At 34.3% G+C, this 22,665-nt stretch overlaps 2 protein-coding genes across 4 annotated transcripts; one reads left to right on the forward strand and one right to left on the reverse strand.

Annotated features, from left to right (window-relative positions):
- The first annotated feature begins 8,219 nt into the window (after positions 1-8,219).
- On the forward strand, positions 8,220-14,211 carry LOC108489397 (uncharacterized). Its single transcript, XM_017793930.2, has 5 exons — positions 8,220-8,757; positions 10,676-11,384; positions 12,048-12,417; positions 13,380-13,737; positions 13,841-14,211. The coding sequence occupies exons 1-4, from the start codon at positions 8,514-8,516 to the stop codon at positions 13,428-13,430; spliced, it is 1,374 nt and encodes a 457-aa protein (XP_017649419.1). The 5' UTR covers positions 8,220-8,513; the 3' UTR covers positions 13,431-13,737; positions 13,841-14,211.
- A 6,518-nt stretch (positions 14,212-20,729) lies between these two features.
- On the reverse strand, positions 20,730-22,543 carry LOC108487194 (40S ribosomal protein S15a-1). Of its 3 annotated transcripts, none has more exons than XM_017791466.2 (4): positions 22,386-22,543; positions 21,301-21,451; positions 21,068-21,228; positions 20,730-20,981 (listed from the first exon to the last, which is right to left on the reverse strand). In XM_017791466.2, the coding sequence occupies exons 2-4, from the start codon at positions 21,431-21,433 to the stop codon at positions 20,883-20,885; spliced, it is 393 nt and encodes a 130-aa protein (XP_017646955.1). In that variant the 5' UTR covers positions 21,434-21,451; positions 22,386-22,543; the 3' UTR covers positions 20,730-20,882. The 3 variants fall into 3 exon arrangements, with proteins under 3 accessions (XP_017646955.1, XP_017646956.1, XP_052875633.1); XM_017791467.2 differs by having other exon boundaries at positions 21,301-21,454; positions 22,386-22,534; XM_053019673.1 differs by having other exon boundaries at positions 21,301-21,381; positions 22,386-22,472.
- Positions 22,544-22,665: the final 122 nt, after the last annotated feature.

Raw genomic sequence — 22,665 nt, forward strand, 5'->3', positions numbered from 1 at the left:
TTTCTTAACGAAATTTTTATATGGTATTTCTATCATACTGTAGACCATAAAATAATAATAAAATAAAATTTTCAACTTTAGATATGTGGTCTCGAAACTACTTTTTTATTTTACTAAAAACGAACTGTTATAGGTACGACCAGAATGAAGCGTTCCAAACTAATATGAATGGTACTAAAATAGAATTGAGTAAATTAAGTCAGATAAATCATGTTTTAAGAGAAGGAAGTTGCATTATAAATACTCTAGAAGAAGCGACTTAAATAAGCTTAAAAGTTTATATTTTATGAATTCTATTTTATATGTATATTTTTATAATTTTTTTGATATTTTCTAGTGTTTAAATGATTCTCATGATAACTATTCTCTATTGTTTGGAAAAAAATTTAAATCATTTTTCAAATTTATTTTAAGTCAAACAAACATAGCATAAATTATATTTGTTATAAAATATTGTATAAGGATTTTCCTTTGATAATCAAAATATGTTTTATTATAAGATAGTATTTTATATAGACTTAACAATAACAAACATCTAATTAAAATTTAATTTGAAGTTAAGTATATTATATATATGCCAATTAAGTCTTAACTCAATGAGTATTGACATTGTTGCCAGTATAGGAGGACATGGGTTCGAGTACGCTGAAACACATTATCCTCCTATTTAAGGGTAGGGAGGGGCTATGATTAGTTCTAAACATTATATCAAAAAGAGCATATATGATAAGAATCTATAATGAGATTTATGTTAATATATATATATATTTATATATATGAAAGGTAGGGGTGAAGGTATAATAAATTTAAGGGGTATAATAGCCAAATCGGTTTAAGGTGCTGTGAGGGTGTCACACTTGTGATGACACCACCGAACACAACAATGCCGACTGCTGCCACGACGACATTCTAGTGGCTTGTGGATGGTCAACGAAGATAGTTCTCGGTGGTTCAATAGTGAAAACATTACACCCTTTTTAAAACTCAACCAAAGAATTTGATTTCAGATTACTTATTCCAAAAATAATATTATTTTAATAGGTTTAATATTAAATTTACTTTAACACTTATTTTAATAGTATTTTATAGATATTATTAACGAAAAACCCTAAAAAGTCAAGAGTGCTCTCTTGCGCATCCCAAAGAAACTGCGACTACTGTGGTTGGGAAGGAGGTGAGTGGTGACTTAGGGGTATGGACGAAGAGAAAGAACTAGCGCTACTTAAAGAAGAATTGATTCAGCTATCGGTGAAGAACTCGTCAGTCAGGCCGTCCAAGAGTCCAACATTGTTATGTACTGTTTGGATAAAGAAATCTTATAATCCAGACAGTTTGAAAGCGCAATTAAGGAGCATCTAGAAAACAAAGAAGAAATTTGAAATTCTAATCGCGGGTCAGAACCTGTTCTTGATATCCTTCAAAGACGAGAAAGATTTCGAGCAAATTTTGGAAGGACGCCCATGGCTTTTTCGAAAACAGTTACTAATTCTAGATCAGCTAACGGAACCGATAGAGAGGAGCAAGATTAAACTGATGACATCTCCGTTTTGGCTAAAGATTGGGCTATGTCCTCCTGAGTTTGAGAAAAAGTATTTGATGCATCAGTGGGATCTACATTTGAGGGAGTACTTTGATCGAAAATAAAAGGTGACTGTTGCCGAATTAAGGTTAATTTAGATGTCCAAAAACCTCTACAAAGAGGTATATTTGGTTTCCTAGAGAAACAAAGAAAACTCTAGCTCCCATTCAAATATGAAACCTTACCAACGTTTTGTTTCGGGTGTGGTTGGTTAGGACACGGGGTTAAAGATTGCATACAAATTTCGCCTGAAGATCAGTCCAGATCAATAGATAAACTTCCCTACTCTATAGCTTTCAAGGCTGAATCTGCTGTAATAGGAAAAGAAAGCATATGGTATGGGTCCCTGAAAAAGAATACAACGAAGCAATGTCAATATACAGGTGAGGAGAAAATAGATAGGGATGGAAATCACCATACAGATACAATGATACAGAGGCGAAAAATGTCGACGGAGGAAGATTTGGGAAACAACCCAAAGACCCAAGAGATAAGAAACGAGCAACAGATGAGCAGAGATAAAGTAACTTATTTAAACACCACAAAAGGATCGATAATCATAAAAGAGAAGGAAGAGCAGAATCAAAGTGACATCGTAGAGATTCAGATAAATGAACTGGAGATAGAGAAATCCACCGACGGAGTAGCAATGCAACCAATAAATCAATATCGGAATAGCTGACGTCGTTTAGATAAAAAAGAGTTTTTTGATACAAACATGCCTAAGCTGATTTTTGGTAAATGTAAATTCAATCAAGAAAAGCCAGTCGACACTGACCCATATTCCAGTATTGAGAGTATGAAGAAAAAAGTCAAGGCAGTAAATGGACACATGGTGGAGCATGCAACCTTTGATTTTGAGAAGGTTTTTTCGTAGGATTTTTCAGATTTGAAGCAAGATATATCAATGGCTGCCAATAGGCAAGCTAACCAAAAGCAATGAAGATCCTAAGCTGGAATGTCTAGGGACTGGGAAATCCTGGGACAATTAGAAAGTTCCAACACACGTTGAAACTTTACAATCCCCAAATGGTCTTCATAATGGAAACAAAACTTGATTGTATTTGTATGGAATGGATTAGGAAAAAGTGTGGTTTTCAGAATGGAATGGACATCCCAACTTTGGGAACACGTGGTGGTCTATGCCTTACATAGAATAGAAATCATTTGATTCATGTTTGTAGTTATTCAGAGTATCATATCGATGTTGACATCAATGGAAATGATAATTCAAGCAAATAGAGGCTTACGGGGTTTTATGGGAATCCAAGACAGTCAAACAGGCACGAATCTTGGAACCTTCTTCGAAGGCTACGAAATACAAACCTTGAACCTTGGTGTGTATGTGGATATTTTAATGAGATTATGTACGCAAACGAAAAGAAAGGAGGAGCAATAAGAGACGAGAGACAGATGGAGGAGTTTCGAAAGGTATTAGCTAAATGTGATTTGTTTGATATGGGTTATACATGACAGAAATATACATGGGAAAAGGGCAATTTCAAGGATACTAATATTAGAGAATGACTTGACAGAGCAGTAGCAAATAATAAATGGTTCCAACTGTTCAAAGACTATTCGGTACAGTATCTTCCTCATTCATTCTCTGATCATCGCCCAATTTTAGTTCAAACAAAGATTAACAATTCACATAATGGTCGACACACTTTAAATTCGCATCATGATGGCTTTTCGAATTGACATGTGACGAAGTCATTAAAAAATTGTGGGAGGAGAAAGATGGCAATGTCTTAAGAAAAATGGAACACCTACACGCTGGTTTACAAAAATGGGGACGTAGCATCAAGGTAAAACATGATAGGAAATCGAAAAAATTGTGGGATCGATTGGTCAAACTTGATGGCATGAATAGGGATGGTGATGTGTTAGCTGAAATTATAGATGTTAAGTTGGAGCTAAACTGGGGATGGAAAAAGAGGAATTATATTGGGAGCAGAAGGCTAGAGCGCCAACTGGTTGCGTGAGGGTGTTAGAAATACTGCTTATTTCCAGAGTAAAGCATCTCAAAGACAAAGAGTAAATAAGATTCGTGGATTGGAAGATAGCGACGGAGTCCTCAAATCAGAAAGAATGGATATGGAGATCATTATCAAAGATTACTTTATGGGGTTGTTTAAATCTAATGGGGTTGGTAATACAAACCATATTCTTTCGGGTGTCCATAGGCGCGTTACGGAGGATATGAATCAAATTCTAGTAGCAGAATATAATGAGATAGAAATAGTTGAAGCGCTTAATAGTATTGGGCCAACAAAAGCATCTGGGCCTGATGGTTTTCCAGCTATTTTCTTTCAAAAATTTTGACATATTGTGGGAAAAGAGGTTAGTGCTTTTTGCCTGGAAGTTCTGAATAAAGACAAATCTTTAAAATATTTAAATTACACAAACATAGTACTAATCCTAAAAAATGCCTACCTGAAAAACCTAATTAATTTTCAGCCCATTAGCCTGTGTTCGGTACTTTACAAAATCATTTCAAAATCCATTACCAATAGACTTCAAAAAGTACTGGATTATTGTATTGATCTAGCTCAAAATACGTTTGTACCGGGTAGGTTAATTACTGATAATGTCCTTCTAGCTTATGAAATATTACATACTTTGAGGAATAAAAAGGTGGGGAAAAAAGGGTTAATGGCTTTTAAGATTGATATGAGCAAGATGTATGATAGGGTAGAAATGGGGGTTTTTGTAAAAAATGATACTCAAAATGGGTTTTAATGCTGAATGGGTTGAGAGAGTTATGCATTGTATTGACACTGTTTCGTATTAGGTGGTACTTAATGGAACCCCATGAATGGTTTTTACGCCTGAGAGAGGGTTGTGCCAAGGGGACCCACTTAGCCCTCTATTATTTCTCATATGTAGTGAAGAACTTTCTACTTTACTTAGGCTCGCAACTGAGGAAGGCAGACTCAAAGGAATTAAAGCAAGCAGACGAGGGCCTCAGATCTCTCATTTTCTATTTGCAGATGACTGCATACTGTTTGGGGAAGCATTTGAGAGGGGAGCAGAGACAATTGAACAAATTCTTAAAGAGTATGAAGAGTGTTCTGGTCAATGTATCAATTATGGGAAATCGACTGTGTTTTTTAATACAAATACATTGGAAACAATCTGGGTTGATATTTCCAATTGGATAAAAGTTAAAAGGTCCAATAATTCAGAAAAATACTTGGGTCTGCCAAATTTGGTGGGAAGGGGAAAACGTAGGGCTTTTTAACACTTGAAAGACAGCATAAAATTGAAAATTGATAGCTGGAGTAATCGGTTATTATCACAAGGAGGAAAAGAGGTGTTCATTAAAGCTGTGCTACAAGTGATTCCAACATACACAATGGCATGTTTCCTATTACCGCTATCATTATGTAAGGAGAATGAGCAATTAATGGCTAACTTCTGGTGGCAGAAGGGTCAAGGTAAACGTGGAATTCATTGTTGCTCATGGAATAAATTATGTGAATTAAAAGTCGAGGGTGGACTTAGATACCGAAATTTAACTAAATTTAATTTGGCCCTTCTTGCAAAGCAAGGCTGGAGACTTATCGATAATCCTACGTCCCTTTTAGCTAGAACATTAAAAGCCAAGTATCATCCGAATTCTGATTTTTTAAGCTCAGAGTTAGGGAGCTTACCATCATATACTTGGAAAGGTATATGGGCTTCAAAGGGACTGCTGATTGCAAGATTACAGTGGAAAGTGGGTAATAGGCAAAGTATCAAAATTGAGGAAGATTTCTGGGTTCCAAATGTGGAGAGTCGGCTGGTTAAAAAAATGTCAATAGGCAAACTGTTACAAAAGTCGAAGATCTTATTGATAATAGGAATAGAACATGGAATTCAGAACTGATTTTAAATACCTTCTCTGAAGAGGTGGCTCAAAAGATCTTGTTAATTCCACTGGCTCAGCACACTCACGAACACTTTCTGAGTTGGCGAGGCGAGGCATCTAGAGAGTATTTTGTGCGCAGCGGTTACAAAATCCTATTACAAAGAAATGAAAATTATAGGCAAAAGGAAATTAATACATGTTACAAAAAACTCTGGAGCTGTGACCTCCCTTCAAAAATTAATATTACAGCCTGGAGAGTCACCCTTAACTTTATCCTTACTCTAGTAAACCTAAAAGCTAAGCGACTAATAAATGAGGCCATTTGTCAGAGGTGCTTGCAAGGGCTGGAAACAAGAGAACACGTCTTCCGGGATTGCACTGCCACAAAAAAAATATGGGAAAACTTAGAGTTTACACGGCCTCAGACTCTTTCACAAGTAGAGTTTATGGAATGGTTTACCTGGATCATGCTCCACAGTACAAGAGAAGTTAGTCAGACCTTCATCTGCGCTTTATGGGCTATCTGGTCAGCTAAAAACAAATGGATGTATGAAAACCACAGGAGACCTGGAGCAGAAACAGTAAGATTCATACGGGGATATATACAAGAAGTTAAAGACATTAAGAAAACATATCTTGCCTTAAGGTTGGAATCCGAGTTATGGAGGCCCCCGAAAAAAGATTTCTTCAAGATAAACTTCGATGCTGCCTTTGATAACAGACAGAACAGATCCTGTTTAGGAATAATAATCAGAAATTTCAAAGGTGACGTTCTAGTATCCAACACAATAATTCATACCAACATCTGCACTAGTTTTGCGGCTGAAGCAAACGCATGTCTACAGGCAGTCAAGATGGGCAGAGAATTGGGGATAAAGCAGGTTATCATTGAAGGAGACTACTTAACATTTATAAATAAAGTTAAAAGCTCGAAAAGAGACAGACCGGAAATAGGACCTTTTATCTATGATATAAAAGAGCAGAAAGCAACATTCCACGATTGTCAGTTACAATATGTTAGACGAACAGCAAATATAGAAGCACATAATCTGGCAACGAAAGGGCTAAAAATGGACAGAAGTACATACCTTGCTCCTGGGTCCGACGGAAATGGTATTACTGAAGCAGAGGTAGATCAGAGATGGAAATAATCTAATTGGAAATAATAACAACACCAGTTGCGGGGACAAAAGAGGAGAAGACGATCTATCGAGCAGGAAAATACATGGCTGTACAAAAATCTTTAGAAGAGGAAAATGAGTGGAAGACAGGCTGCAAATAGAAGAAGGCAACGATGGAAAAGAAAAGATCAAAGGAAGAAGACTAACAGCTGGGAAGGTAAAATCTTTTCATCGGAAATCTGAAAACGTCTTTACTAAGCAAGGGCAGACGAAATGACGGGAAGAAATCAGATCTTTTTGATTGGGCAAAATGATGTCGACACTTTTTCACCTAAAGCATTTGTTTTTCTTTGGTTTATTTACTTTTCATCTAAAATGATGCTGGTTTATTTATTGTTTATTGGACCTTTACGTTCTTTTATCTAATAAAGCCCAATCGGAATATTGTCTCAAAAAAATAGTATTTTATTAATTTAATATTAAAGTAATTAAATTTAATCATAGTTGAACTATCTAAATTTTTCTTATATAAAGAAAGTATTGGGTCATTATTCACAAAATTAAATTCAAGATAAAGTTTCTCTAAAGAAATTATTTTAGAAAATTTCTAGAGATATTTTTCTTATTTATAACTTGGTTTTTTGGAAAGTTTTATGATTCAAAGCGAGTCCAAACTCGACGAACATGAGATTGAGGAAAGCGGAGAAGACTACTCGATCAAAGCGTTCATCCTAAACAAATCGAAAAAGTATAATTTTGATTAAATAATTTTGATTAAGTGTTGATTATTTTAGATATCACAATTAAGTTCTAGTTTTGGAAAAAAAATTAAAACTCCAATTTTTCCCTACACTTATTTTTCATTGCATTCAGAAACTCGATTTTCCAACAAGAAGAAGACAAAGAAGAGAGGAAAATGAAATAGAATGGAGTTGAATCCTCTCTGGGAAGTCATTTCTCATCTATTAATAACCCTTTAAGCGCGGCCTTCCGACGTATAACAACCATTCATCCATAATCATTTTGTTTCTCATTAAGGAAACTATTTCTAATCCAATCGAACAAAATTTAGATCTCAACCTTATCCAATTTTAGTTACTAATTTTTCCTGATTTTCAAATAGAAGCCACCAACTTACTGTCTTTTCCAATTTAACCCCTAATTGTTCTAAATCTTCGGGTTTCAAGAGAAACCAGGTGTGACATAAAATATGTTATTGATTCCTATACTTTGATCAAAATTGAGGTTTAGTCCAAATAACTAAAAAGTTAAAAATTAAGTATTTTACTTTTTGATTTAAAAATATTAGTCTAGTCAATAAAATTAGAAATTGTCAAAATTTGTTAACATCACATATGATTAATAAAAATAAACATGATAAATTAATAATTTTGACAGAAACTACTGATGACATTAATGATTGGATAAGTATTTTTAAATAGAAAAAGTAAGATGATTGAATTTTTAACTTTTAATGCACAGGGATCAAATCTCAAAATTTATACAAGTACAGGGACTAACCTTAGAAATATATTTTCAATTAAAAGAGATATTGGTCCGTGCGGTGGGACACAATGTTTCACGCGTAACCTATCAAATCAAAGTCACAGTAATAAAATTCCAAACCCTATCCCCTCTTCCTCTTTTTATTATTATTGTCCACCATAATAATAAAGGAATAATAAATAATTTTTTATTTACTATATAAATATAGAAGTAATAATTGGGATATATGGCTTCGGTTCCGTCCTTCTCTCCGACTTTTTCCCAATCCCAAAATCTCCAAACCCTAACCCTATCGAATCATTAATTTCTCATGAAATTTACTCTCCTTTTTTGCTTCTCTCTCTCCCTTTTAGATTCTCCTCTCCTCAAACCCTAGCTCCTATTTCCCCCCCTTCTTTCGATTGGTATAGCGCCCGCGAAAAGCAACTTCCGCTATTCTTTTTTTTTTCCCACCATGGAAGGCTCTGTGGTGGAGGATCTCGGGGCGCCGGACTCGTGGGAGGTGGCCGATTTAGACGCTACAATGAGCCGCTTGATGCTCTCTTCTAACAAGGAATCCAAGCCGGAATTCCCCGATGCTACTTCTTCAGCTTCTGCTTCTGGTTCTCCGGACGAGAAGGTGGTTTCGGAGGATGCCATTAACGAGGTTGATCAGTTTCTCCGCGAGGCAATTCAAAACCCCCGCGAGCGCCTTTCCAGTAAGTCTCTTTTATTTTTTTTTCTGTTTGCAGAAAATTCATTAGGGTTCTTGGATTTAGGGATTTCTGTTTGGAACAAGAATGGTAGATAATAGGACTATTGGACATTCGAGCCGTTTGTTAACCCTTTTTTACCTTACTTTTGTTGTTTTCTCTCCCTATGTCTAACCAGTGTGTTTCTTCACTGGACCTTATCCTAGTAGCTTCTGAACACCTTTGATTTAAAAACAAAATTGGGTATTGAATTCTTCTTGGAGCTAATCATGTTGTTGGTGCATGCTTATGCGGTATTTAATAATTAATGTCCTAAATTGCAACATTCTAATCAGGCTTTATTTGTAATGTTCGATTACAAATGAGTACTTAACTTTCTAATTTGTACATTTGATATGCTAAGGTTGTTAAATTGTAATAGTTAATTTGATATGCTAACATGGCTGGTGACCCTTGCATAACTCATTATGTTCCAATGACTAGAATGAAGCTCTTGAACTTAGTCAGGTTTTTCTGAGAGCTTTTATTAGATATGATGAAGGGTCTCTTAGAAGATTCTTAGCATTTTATAGTAGCACAAATAAATTGTCTGCCTTTCAAAATTTGCTATTTAAGAATGCATTTGGAGGGGTAATAAAGAATGCATTGATAGCACAAGTTGAAAGCGGATCATATTTGAAATTAGATCATCAAAAAAGAAAATTAGGACGCAAAGCTAGTTCACTATTATGATGCGAAAAAAGATGAATATGGAAGGTTTCTAACGCATTGCTGGAATAAGAGTCATAAGTCTACGAGAGTTCCATGACTTCTGGGCTTTGTTATGCAATTGTTTCTTTTTTTTTATCTGGAATTTGTTTTAATTAATTAAAACTGAGAGTTGGAAGTGATGAACATCATCTTGAAATCAAGGCTTTATAGATTGTTTGCTAAATATTCCTTCTGTATAGTTGAGGGGAAATTATTTTAGTTCGTTTCCCACTTTTGTTCAGAAATACACAGCTTTTGCTTCAGTTGGTAAGGCCAGTTTGATCATATACCTTCTCTGGAAGGAAAAGCCATTTTTTTTTTGAAAGACTAGATTCTTTTTGATAAATCTAACTCCATTAAATACTTCTTTTGGGATTCGGTAAATCTGAATTGCCAGAAAGTGTAAAAATTGTAAAATTAATAACTAAAATCTGCTAAAAATTGTCTTATTATTGCAGCCTTCAATGATTTCTTTTGAGCTGCCTGGTACTATTTGTTTCAAAAGTACATTTTCATGAGCAAGGATTCTGGAAAATCATCCTTTAAAAGCTTCTCTTGCTGAAGCCTTCTGCAAGTTTTATTTTTTTAACTTCCATATAGGTACTTTTAGGTTGGCTAACAAGAGAGATATGTTAGGGCTGCATGATGTGAGAAAGTGTCTGAAGTCTCTTTTTTTTTTTTTTTTTTGGGAAAGAAAAGAGTCTAAAGTTTGAATATGGTTGATTGGGGATGATAAGCGGTATAGTGACTTTTAAGTAAGAATGACTCCTTTACTAGGTAGTTAATATCACAGTGAGAGTTGATAATTTAGTTATTCATTCCTTGATAAGCTTTAAGTTCTTCAAGGAATCTGCTACATACCTTCTTGCAAAGGAAGCTTTTTGGTTTCTTTTATGTGCTTTTTCTAGCATTAAAAAGTATGCCCTTTTGATTTTAATATTCACTTGTGAACTTGATTATTATCATTTTTTGATTCATTCTTTTAAGAGGAAACTATAGTCTTTCTTTATAGCTGTGGCTTTCATTCTTTTTATTTTAAAGCATCATATTCTGGCACTTAATCTTTTGACTGCTATAGTTTCTTTGAAGAATGAGTGCGCTGTTTGTTTCAATATTTGAGCAAGAGTGCTTTTATCTACTTGTGAACTGAGAATTCTTAATTTCTTTTGTTCAGTCCTGAGGATGGAACAAGATGTTGAAAAATTTATCCGTGATCCTAATCAGCAGCAATTTGAGTTCCAGCAGCTGCCTACATCATATTTAAGGTTGGCTGCGCATCGTATCGCACAGCATTATTCATTGCAGTCGATGGTTTTATTAGACAATAATTTACCTGATGGTTCTGGTTCTAGAATCATTGTCTGCAAGACTTCTGAATGTAGGCTTCCTCGCATACGACTGGCTGACATCCCTGTAAATTTACCATCAGAAGACCCTGGTGTTGTTAAGGTGGCAATTAAACAGAGGCCACAGAAAAGGTCTCAGCTTGTAAGCAATTCAAATTCAAATTCTATGAAGTCAAACAGCTCCAAAAGTGTGGAAGAAAGAAAAGAGGAGTATAACCGAGCTCGAGCAAGAATATTTAACTCTAATAGTTCTAGCAGTGGTTCTGGTGGAAAACCACCAAGTGAACCAAGGTTGCAGGATGTTAACTACTATGGTTCCTCAGGGATGCCAAATATGGAAGAGAAATCTGTTTCAGTGGTTTCTGATGTAAATTCTGGTAGTGGTTTGATTGAATACTCTTCAAGTAGTAGTAGGTCAGCTAGAAGTAGGACAGAGAAGGAGCCAATTGGTAGGAGCAAACCACATAATAGGGTGGCCATCTTTCGGGATCGCGAGACTGACCGCAAGGACCCTGATTATGACAGGAACTATGATAGGTATATCCCTCTGTTTAAGTATTTTGTTTCCTGCAGGGTATTATATTTTCTGATTTATTGCAGGAGTTTAAAGCTTAGCAGGGTTTATTGAAGTTAATATTGAAAGTTATATTGTAACTTGAGAGGGAGTTTTGCTCTCATAGAACAAGGCTTTAGAACAATTTCTCTTTTTGAATTATGAGTGAATGAGTCTTGATTGATGAGTCCCCATTTATACCTTTTGTTCTGTCTGATCTAATGTTGTTATTTCCAATCTTTATTCTTTAAATATCTTCTTTTTACCCTCTATCCTTTTATAAATTCTCTTTATATGTTCCATTTCGAAACATTAGCATCCTTATATTTTTCTGATACCATTTTATTTATGAATTGCAAGTTTGATAGAGCTACTGATAATTTAGGACCCTTAATAAGTTTTCTAACAATAAAAAGATCTGCGGTTTTTGTTTTCTGTTGTCTTGCATGGTAGGAATATTTTGTTCGATCTCAAATTGAGGGAGAAAAAGTGAGATTTGGATAAAAATCTTAACGATATCAATTATATATTTAAATTCACATGCTGCTAAGATCAATGCTGGATTGACCTATTTCATTTGTCTTAGGTATTGCAAAGCCCTTTTTTCCTTCATGAGACAATTTTATGTAGTGATTGTTTTTCTTCAGGTACATGCAAAGATTTGATCCTGGGTTTGGGTTCAATAGTGGTCCATACACAATGCAACCTATGTACACCCCTGCAATTAACTACAACACCGAATTTCCACAACTTGGATCCACTCATCGGCCTCAAATAGCTACTGAACACCAACCTCGGCCTCTCCCACAACATATACCTGGGCCCTGGGTCGCTCCACCAACCGCTACAGGAATCAGTTATGGTCATCCTGAAGCAATGATGCCTCCTTTTAATCCAAATCATGTTGGAGCACGCTCCACATCTGCCATATATCTGCATTCTTCTCAGTATCCTCTTCAGCGTCCTGGAATGCCTTTTATCCACCCTCATGAGCATGTTCACCAGCCGTTTTCGCAGGTATAGCAACTTCTCAACTCTCATTACCAATGTCGGTAAATACAGCCCTTTGGTTCGTTCTGATGCACATTTTTAGTTGCTGTTTGTTAGTTAACCCTTCATTTTAAGGGGTTCAAGCGACATTCAGTTTTTCATCATCACTTGCAGCATATGCAGTGAACAACATTGTTTCGTCCACTATTTTTAATTTGGATCTTGAAAGTTGAATAACTTAGGATAGGCAATAGGTCAGTCTTTTTAGAATTTACAATCATGGTTAAGTATGATTATTACCTGTTCTCCCACCTAGAGACCCCTTCTCTTTGCCATTTCTCTTCCTCATTTCCATTCTGTCTTCTATATCTTAATTGCACATTCATTGATTACTCAAGAGATATAAGGTAGACCAATTAAAGGAAACAGTAAAGTCTATCATAAGCCAGATGCTTTCCTCTAAAATTATGTCTAGAGGAATTGGCGTTTTGTATTTGAGGGTGTATCAGATATTATGGGGTAATTAGATCTATCCCTAGGTTTCTTTTGCTACTCTGGCTTGAAGATGCCACAAATCCCTGCATATAACAATCAGTTTTGGAGACAGCAAGAGCACCATTGAAAAAGCAGTGAAGATTAGAAGCACATGAAAGAGAAGGGGAATGAGTAAGACTTGTTTTCGATTAAAAACAGAATTTACACATTGGTGAAATGAAATAGTTGTCCCAACTTTAAAAATTGTTAAACTTTTTAAAATGTAAATATGCAGTATACGTTTTACAGAGAATATAGTTGTAGTTAGATGCACAAAAATTAAGTTGTAATTCTCAAACTAGGGGGGCTGGTATTTATTTCGGTGGACTGGTTTCTTGCATTATGTCTTGGAAAAAGGTGGGCGGGAGGGATACGAAGGGACAAAAATTGAAAACAAAGTTTGTCTCATTAGTTTGCAGTTCTGATTTTGGTATTTGAATCATTGAATTATACAGCCTCATCAACATCAGCCTGATGCTAGTTTTGGATTAGCCCGGCCCCAGTGAGGGGCTTGGGCCATGCCTGCACCCTGCCAGTGAAACAATGATTTGAAATGTGATGAAGGAATGCAGTCTCGAGTTATGTAAACTGGCAGGAGTGCAGGCATAGAGGACCGGGGTGAACTGGACCATAATAATGAAGGATACATGGATCGATCCACTCCCCCGCAGTCGGTTTATGTTGGAGCTTCTATAACTTTGGTGAAGGTTGGAGTGTTGGAGAAGCTCATTTGGTTTGGGCATATTCACTGCCGTTGATGGTGATGATGAAAAATACAGGAGCTAAGAATGTAATCAGTCATCAATGATGAAGGTATTTCTCACCATACTCCAAAGCAAACATGATATTAGGCATAGCATTTATTTTCTTTTGTAGGTTATTGATCCATATATAAAAGTATGTTTTTACCTTACAGCTATACGAGGAGCCAAAGAGAAATGGGAAGATCTTGTTTCGGAGTCGACAAATTGCTTGTGTCCTATTGCCTATGGGTAAAAGCGTTTTGCCGGAAAATAATATGCCTTTACTGGAATAATAAAGTGGACCACATTATGTACCATATTACTATTTGACCCAGGTGTATTTTGAACCTTTTGATTACTATCTCAGCTAGTCTATTGATTTACTTGCATATACACTTTTGTTTTCTGGATATTTAGCTGCACAAGCAATGACTGGCTTCTTGTGTATGACAGAATGCTATATGTTGCTCTCTTTGAGAGTACAATTTGGCAGCAGCTTGTGAAATGGCTTTCTGGACGATAAGTATAAAATTTTGAAGTTAAATTCCTTTGTTTAGATTATTCAGTAGAAAATAGATCTCAAAATTACATATGTATATGCTATTTGTTCTTTGCCGCCAACAATGGATGTAGCAGTGGGTCAATATTCCCTCCTCTTAATAACGGAAAAGAAAAACTAATGAAAATGATGTGTAGTTTCACGCGAATATAACTTACCTAACTTCAATAACTCTTTGTAGTTGTAATTGAACATGGATGAGGTTTTCTTTAAAAAGAAATTATATTTTTAGTTGGTACTTAGAACTTGTATTTCATCATCAGGTTGGTTTTTTAGTATTAACATCGTTAGTTTGTGCTAATTGGTATTACATGTAGCAACAAAATCTTTTAAAAATATAAATCAATTTTAAGAAGTATAATTTTTTTCGACAAGTTCATGTACCAATTGATATTTTTTAGATCAGTTTAGGGCTTAAATTGCATATTAAGCTTTAAAAAACTAATATTGTTAACAAATTAAGGGTAATATATGTGATGAAATACAAAATCAAGTACCAACTAAAAAAAAAAATAGATACAAGTAATTATTTCTGGACAAATTCACATGTTAATCCTTTATTTTAGTCCATTATTGGAAGAAAGTAGATGTATTCTCGGGTACTTTCCTAATGTTTTCAAACCCTTTAATTGCTAGAAAAGCCAAGTGTCTGTCTACATTGCAAGTGTATTTTGTGAAGAAAGCGAAAGGGTGTTGGGCAAGGTTGAGGGACATTGGCATGCCATTGCCCCTTTCTTAAGCGAATTAAGGAAGGTTCATCCACGTTGGAGAAGGACCTAACCTTTCAAGATCCCCTTTTTCCATATTTCCCAATAAATTTATGGTCCCCATTACTTTTTTAATCCTAATGACAAAACGAAGAAAAAAAAGTCTTATAGGATCTTATTTTGACAAAGGAGCCGTTTTGTTTTGAAATCGTTTCCTTTATTGGTCCTTGGGAAATCTTTGTTTTGTAGTAGTAGTGTAACATGGACCAGCTTTTAGTGAGGAATTTTAATAATACGAGAAAAGAGTTTATTTATTATATATGAATTATAATATTTAAACATAAATACTTTGTACACGTTTGATTTAGTAAATAGAAGAATGAGTAAAAGTTCTGTAAAATATAATTTTTTTCAAAATAAAGAAAAAGAATTCTTTTTCTTTCTCAAAACAATTCATGTGAGTAGTAAAAGTTATCAATTAAAATTTATTTATTGTTAATTTATATATTAAAATATGTGTAAAAATAATACTATTTACCAAATATAGCATAAGTGAACCGGAAAGAGTTTTCGGTTGAGCTAAAAAGACTAGAGGAGTTTAGTTTAACCACAAAACCTAAGAAGAATATTCTATCTTAATTAGGGGTGAACAAAACTCGATTCGACTTAAAAAAATAAAAAAAAAACTCGAATTTTGAGTTAGAGAATCAAGTTATTTGAGTTAATCGAATTATTCGAGTCAACTCAAATTTTTTTTTCAAATTTTGAGTTCGAATCGAGTTGAGTTTTCGAATTCGAATAACTCGAATAATTCGAATTTCAAACTATAATATTTTACATTTTTACCCCAAACTCCCAAACCTTTTTATTTTTCTCTCAAAACTTTTACTCCTTCTCACTTTCCCCCCAAAACTTTTACTCCCCTTCCCAACCCCCCAATCTACCCAAAATCCATTTCTAACCAAAATTTTACACTCCATTTACTTTTTCTCAAAATTCTACTCCCCAAAACCCTCAAAACTTTTTATTTTTTCCCAAAATTTTTACTCCCTCCCACTTTCCCTCTAAAACTTTTTCTCCCTTCCCATCCCAATCTACCCCAAACCCATCCCCCCTCCTAATTTTTTTAATATTTTCCCTCCAAAATTTTACTCCCCCATTTACTTTCCCTCAAATTTTTATTCCCCAAAACTTTTTATTTTCCTCCTAAACTTTTACTTCTCAGCCTTTACTCTCAAATAAAAATTAAAATTATCCAAAAAATCACTAAACATAAATAGTAAAATTTTATTTATATATACTATTTATATTATTAAATTAAATTTCACATTTTATATTATTTATATTGTTGAATTGTTTAGTCATATTGAATATTTATATTAAAATTGAATTATTAATTATGCCATAAAATATTCGTGTTAAAATTTTATATTGGTATCAATTTCCCATTTTATCTTTAAAATAACTTCTATTAAAAAGTCACATTTTACATTTAATAATTTTTAATTCCAAAATACATAGTAACAAGAATCAAGATAATTGAAACAACTAAGCAAGCAAAAAAGCTAACCCGTATATAAAAGATTAATAAATAAATTATGAGGTGATAAAGTTAATAAAAAAATTGATTAAGGTGGACAAATTTCATTATGATAAGTGACAGTGGTTATAAGGACCCGAAATTATTTTTTAAAATTTAACTCAAACAAATATATTCGATTTGATTCGATTTGAATTCCATCTTACTCGACTTGATTCGAGAAAATTTCGAATCAAATTAGGATGATAAAATATGATTCGTCAACTCGATTAACCCAAAATTTTTTCATTCGATTTGATTCGATTCGATCGAATACTCACCCTTAATCTTAGTTTTTATAAAATATAGAGATTATAAATGTTATACAATGTCCAAAACGTATTTTATCATAAGAGATAAAATGAAACCCAAAATAATGAGAGAAAATTTACACAGTGTAAAAAGTTTTATACATTTTCATAATTTTGTACTTAACATTTTAATAATTAAATCATCAAGTTTATCAATATAATTGTACTTGTCATGCATGTAATTTTTAATAAATATGATATTTGTACATATCGATCTAAATTATTGTCAATATTTAAGATCAAATTCTATTATAAATCCTTGTACTCTGCATAAGTTGTAGATTTAGCCTATATATTTTAATTTGGTTAATTTTAATCCTTGAAATTTTCGAAATGGTCAATTTTAGTTATTTTATATTTCAAATATTGAAATTTCGATACTGACCAGTTAAATTTTGCTATTAGTATTGTACTATGCCTAAAGTCTTGCATTTTTGAATTTTAAAATTTCAGTCTTGACGCAATCAACGTTCTTTAAATTCATAATTGATTTTTTTGTGAATAATATGTAAAATTGCAAGTTGGCATTATGTTATATATGTGATAATAAATATTAAAAATATAAAACTTAATAAATTTAATAGTTATGGTTTGATTAAGTTTGATTTTAAAATTCACAAAATATATGGACTAAAATGACTAAATTAAAGCACAAAGACTAAATCTATAACTTATACATAGTACATGAACTAAATGCAAAACTTAAACTATAGTTAATGTTGATTTTTTTTACATAAAACAAATATTTTTTATCGCATTTTAATAAAAAAATATTTTTACATACACCAGTTTTTCCACTTTAGTAGTTGAATTATCATTTTGTTTAGCACAACAAAAAATTTACCAATATAATAAATCTTTATTTGGGGATGATAATTTTAGCATAATGACTTATGTAGTCCTCTAATTTTACAAAAAGAAATCATTTTAGCTTTCTATTTAATATTTTATCTCTTTTAGCCCTTAAATTTATATTGTTTGTCAAATTACCTCAAAATAGATAGAAAAATTAATATCTATTAACTTTGTTGGCATGATAGTCTATGTGTATGCTATATTCGCAATTAACTAATTTTTAAAAAAATTAAAAATATTTTTTATAATTTTATACTTCTAAAATAATTTTAATAGCTTATAAATTTTTAGAGTAAACTACATAAATACTCACCAAACTATAAAAAAAAGGGTAAATTCACCAACAGTCACTCATCTTTAGGGTAGCTAACAAAATAGTCACCTAAGTTTCATTTCAGTCACCCAACTTTTGAAAAATAACAAAACAGTCACTAACGTTATAAAAAAGTGACAAAACTATCACTGAATAACAGTTTCCATTACTATCTTAACAGAATCGATGATGTGGCAAGTTAACTAGCTTATATGGCCAGTTAACTTGCCATGTTGGACGAAGAAATTGAAAAAAAAAATAGCCACTGAATCTAGGAAGCCGATGACCATAGTTGCTTCTTGGAAAGGGTTTTACCCAGTCGGAAAGCGACTGCTTCTCTGTCACTCCTTATTCACTCTTCTGCAGCAGATTAGCAAGGTTTTTGATGCTGTAAGCTCCATTGCATCTCCTTGAATATGTTTCATTTTTCTTTGAATTTTTTTGTGTATATAATTTATTTATGGCAAGGATCATTGATTTACCTTGTAGGCGTACAAGGCTCTTATGAAAGCTTTCACTGAGCATAATAAAGTATGTAAAGTCTTCCATTGAGTTGCTGCATCTTTTATATGGATTACAAGAATATGGTTGGGAACTCACGTTTGTTTTATTTTCTTATCGTTTTTGTATTTAAAATTGCAGTTTGGCAACTTTCCTTATGGTTTTCAGGCAAATACATGGGTTGTTCCTCTCGCAATAGCGGATAATCCGTCAGTTTTTCCCCCACTTCCGATGGAAGATGAAAATTGGGGAGGAAATGGAGGTGGACAAGGAAGAGATGGTAAACATAACAATAGGCAATGGGCAAAAGGGTTTGCAATTTTGGCAGCTATGCCTTGCAAAACAGCAGAAGAGAGGCAAATACGAGATAGGAAAGCTTTTCTACTTCATAGTTTATTTGTTGACACTTTAGTTTTTAAAGCAATTGCCGCAATCAAGAACATCATTGAAATAATCAAAATGCTTTAAATGGCCCTTCTGCCTCAATTTTGCATTAAGAAAAAGTGGGAGATTTGATTATTAAGGTGACAAGAGATGTTCCTGATGCAAGTGTGAAATTAGATTGTAAAAATGAGGGGAGTCAAGTTCTAGGAATGCCATAGGAGGAGCTGGTTTGGAGAAATTTACTTAAAGGCATAAGTGCTGATGAGAGTGCAACTGTTCATGTGAGTGAACAATTTTTGCTGGATGATTACGACGAACCAGAGAAAAAGGCTATGCGTTGCTAAATTTACTTTTTCTTTTTGTTTTGGTCTTGTAGGATACTTCTACTTTAGGTGTTGTGGTTGTAAGACATTGTGGCTATACAGCTGTAGTAAAAGTTTCAACTGAAGTAAACTGGGAGGGGAATCCCATTCCTCAAGAAATTGACATGGAGGACCAACCTGAAGGAGGGGCAAATGCTTTAAATGTTAATAGGTCAATGTTTTATCTCATCTCCATTTCATTAAAAAGCAACTATGGTCATCAGCTTCCTAGATTCAGTGACTGCTCTTCTTCTTCTTCTCTATTAGATGGGTTTTTTTAGAGTTTTTTTTTTCAATTTCTTCATCCAACGTGGCAAGTTAACTGGCCACATCAGCTAGTTAACTTGCCACATCGGCGATTCTGTTAAGACAGTAACAGAAACTGTTAGTCAATTACTATTTTGTCACTTTTTTATAACGTTAGTGACTGTTTTGTTATATTTAAAAAGTTAGGTGATTGAAATGAAACCTAAATGATTATTTTATTAGCTACCCTAAAGTTGAGTGACTGTTGGTATAATTTACCTATAAAAAAATTTCATTTTAGGCAACCCAAAAAAGAAGCTTGCAATTTAAGCACCTACATTACATATTTCGATCATTTTGATCACCCCGGACAGACAAAAATCTGACATAGATTTCTAAAAAAATTAAATCTAATATTTAAATTTCAATGTCAGCTTTAGTTTTTAAACCAAAACCAACAAAATTTAAACACGTAGCTTCGGGGTTTTTTCTTCATCACCATCCTTCTTCAGTTGAAACCACCACGATCGACGTCTTCTTTTCCAACATCAGCCTCCAAGATCTCTCTGACAATTATGCTTCTCCAATCGTTTCTCTGCCGTCAACCGCCATCTTCACCGCTTGAATCTTCTCCAACTTCCTCTCTTTCTGCTTCTCCAGCTATGGCTGGCTTCATCTCCTATGAATCCTCCAAGTGTTGCGGCTTTGAAAACTGTCAGTCACTCTCGCTAGCGATTGGGAATGCTCTGTTTTCTCTTATTGTTCATCATTACGACCCGAAATCCCTTCTAGTAATTCGGTCGATCAGCTTCAAGAGCAACCCACCAATACCATGTTCTGCACTCTATAATCCTTTTCAGCTTCTCTCTCTCTATTCCGATCATTTCACTTCATTTTTCGTTAATTCTTTTTTTTTCTCTTTTTTCTTTGGTGAGGATGTTTTAGAGCATTCTCATGAACCTTCGTCGGACTCCGAACTTGTTAAGCATCTCAAAGGCATTACTAAGGTTAGTTAAAACAGTCTGTCTGAAGTAGTATCTTCAATTCAATGCATTGAAACCACTAAGATTATCATTAGGACAACCGTTAACGAAAACCCTCGAGCTTATACTCTTAACGTCTCCTTTTAGTACTTGAAACTGTGCCTTCTATGCTATGAGACAACTGGAGTCTCATATTATTGTAAGACAAAAGGGGGAATTTTTGGGGGGAAAAGAGCAATGCTAATGCTATTGGAGTCTCATATTGGGATGAATACTCAGCAATTCAAAATCTCCAAACGTCATAAGCAAAATACATATAGGATCAGTACCAAAATTTAGAAAATAGGCATTGCTAACTGAGAGGTTTAAAGGAAAAAAACATAATTCGTAAAGTTTTAATTCTAAAGAAATCCCCTCAATAGAAGAACCCAAGTACTTTTCCACCTACATTCTTTCTTCTGGCTTCTTCATGGTCCATTATTCCAGCTGATGTTGTCAGCACTATGTACCCAAACTGCAAATCCAGTATACAACTCAGTAGGATAGGGTAAAACAATCTTATGAAAGCATAAAATTATGAAGTTTAGTTTCTCGGCTAACCTGTCTTGATGGAAGCAGCCTGGCAGTCCAACCCTCAATCTCCTTCACTCCTACGTCGAAGCGAGGACTGATCACCCCACACTTGTTCAGCCTTCCGTTCAGTTCAACTACAATTTTACCAGATCTGTGATCATCAACGTACTCAAACTCTCCAATGTAACCTGCAATCCCAATGTTAGCATATCGATGGAACAAATATAAGGGTAGAGATTAGATTGAATGTTGAAACAAACCGTGCTTCTGCATGACCAAAAGGAACTTGATGATCACTTTTGAGGATGGCCTGATCATGACCTGCCGTTTGCCCCTCTTTTCTGCATTGTACATGCTCTTCAGTGCATCATTCAAAACGCTGACCCTCACCATCCTTCTAAATACAAGCTGCTGCTGATTTTGAATCAAATGAAGCAAGTATTTATAGTTTCTTTTAGTCTTTAGAAACTCAGTAAAACAACTTGAACATATCATTCTTCTAAACATCATTTTCCTATAATAACAACAGTATTTCCAGTGATCCAATATCTTATTCAAATGAAGAACCGACAAACCATCTTCTAATCCAAACTTACACAGTGATAGAGGCAAGTGGAGGAAAATGGGCAACAACCCTAAACCAAAACGACCCAACTCAGAAATGATTTGACTAAGGGTGAGTTCGGATGGGCGGTGCGTTTAACTGCGGTTAGTATAAAAATAGTAGTGGCGGTGAGATTAAATACTGTAGCGATACTGTAGCGTGAGATAAAAAATAAACTAAACGCACCGTACCGCACCGTCGCCCCAAACTCACCCTAAGTAAACAGAAATGACCCTATCCTGAAGTGAACAGAACCCACATTGACCTCACTGGACCCAAAATCCCGAGAATCTTAAAACCCAAAACTACCTAAACCTAAAATGATCCACCCAAAATAAACCGAGAGTTTTAAAACGCGACCCAAAACCAACCCGAGCCGCATTGAAAGTTTGACGGGTCTAGTTCCAACCAATAAACCCATCTTCTAATCTAAGCTTACGTAGTATTAGAAACAAGCGAAGTAAAATAGGTTAAGGGCACCAAAAACTTTGTACCAAACGAAACAATAGATTCTTAACTTGCCCAGAGAACCCAAAATCCTTTCAGTTCCATATTATGTAAAAGGATTGAAACATTAACGACGTAAAAAAAACGAAGATAAGTAAGGTCTAAACCCTAATCGAATAGGTAAAATAGATCTTGCTATCTATATTCCATGACAGAACTGATACTCAAGAGGATAAAAAAACAGCCCCAAGATCTTAAATCATGGAAAGAAAAGAGTGTGAAAGTGTCGCTTACCTGAAACCAAAATCCGGCGGCCTCGTTTTGGTTAGTTTGAAAGAGTGCCCAATGAAAATGGCAGAGAGCTCGGCCGAGTGCTAGGTTTTCGGATTTAAATTTAATTTTCAGTTTTATGGGCTTGGGATTTACGTCGGCCTTTGATATACGAAGGCCCAAAATATAGCACTCAATTCTACTGTTTTTCTGTGTATATATAATTTTGATTTAATTTAAATTTTTAAGATTATTAATAATATTAATGATATTGATATGAAAATAATTCGAGGAAGACTTAAAC

The sequence above is a fragment of the Gossypium arboreum genome, chromosome 10, assembly GCF_025698485.1.
Source record: "Gossypium arboreum isolate Shixiya-1 chromosome 10, ASM2569848v2, whole genome shotgun sequence".
NCBI lineage: Eukaryota > Viridiplantae > Streptophyta > Magnoliopsida > Malvales > Malvaceae > Gossypium > Gossypium arboreum.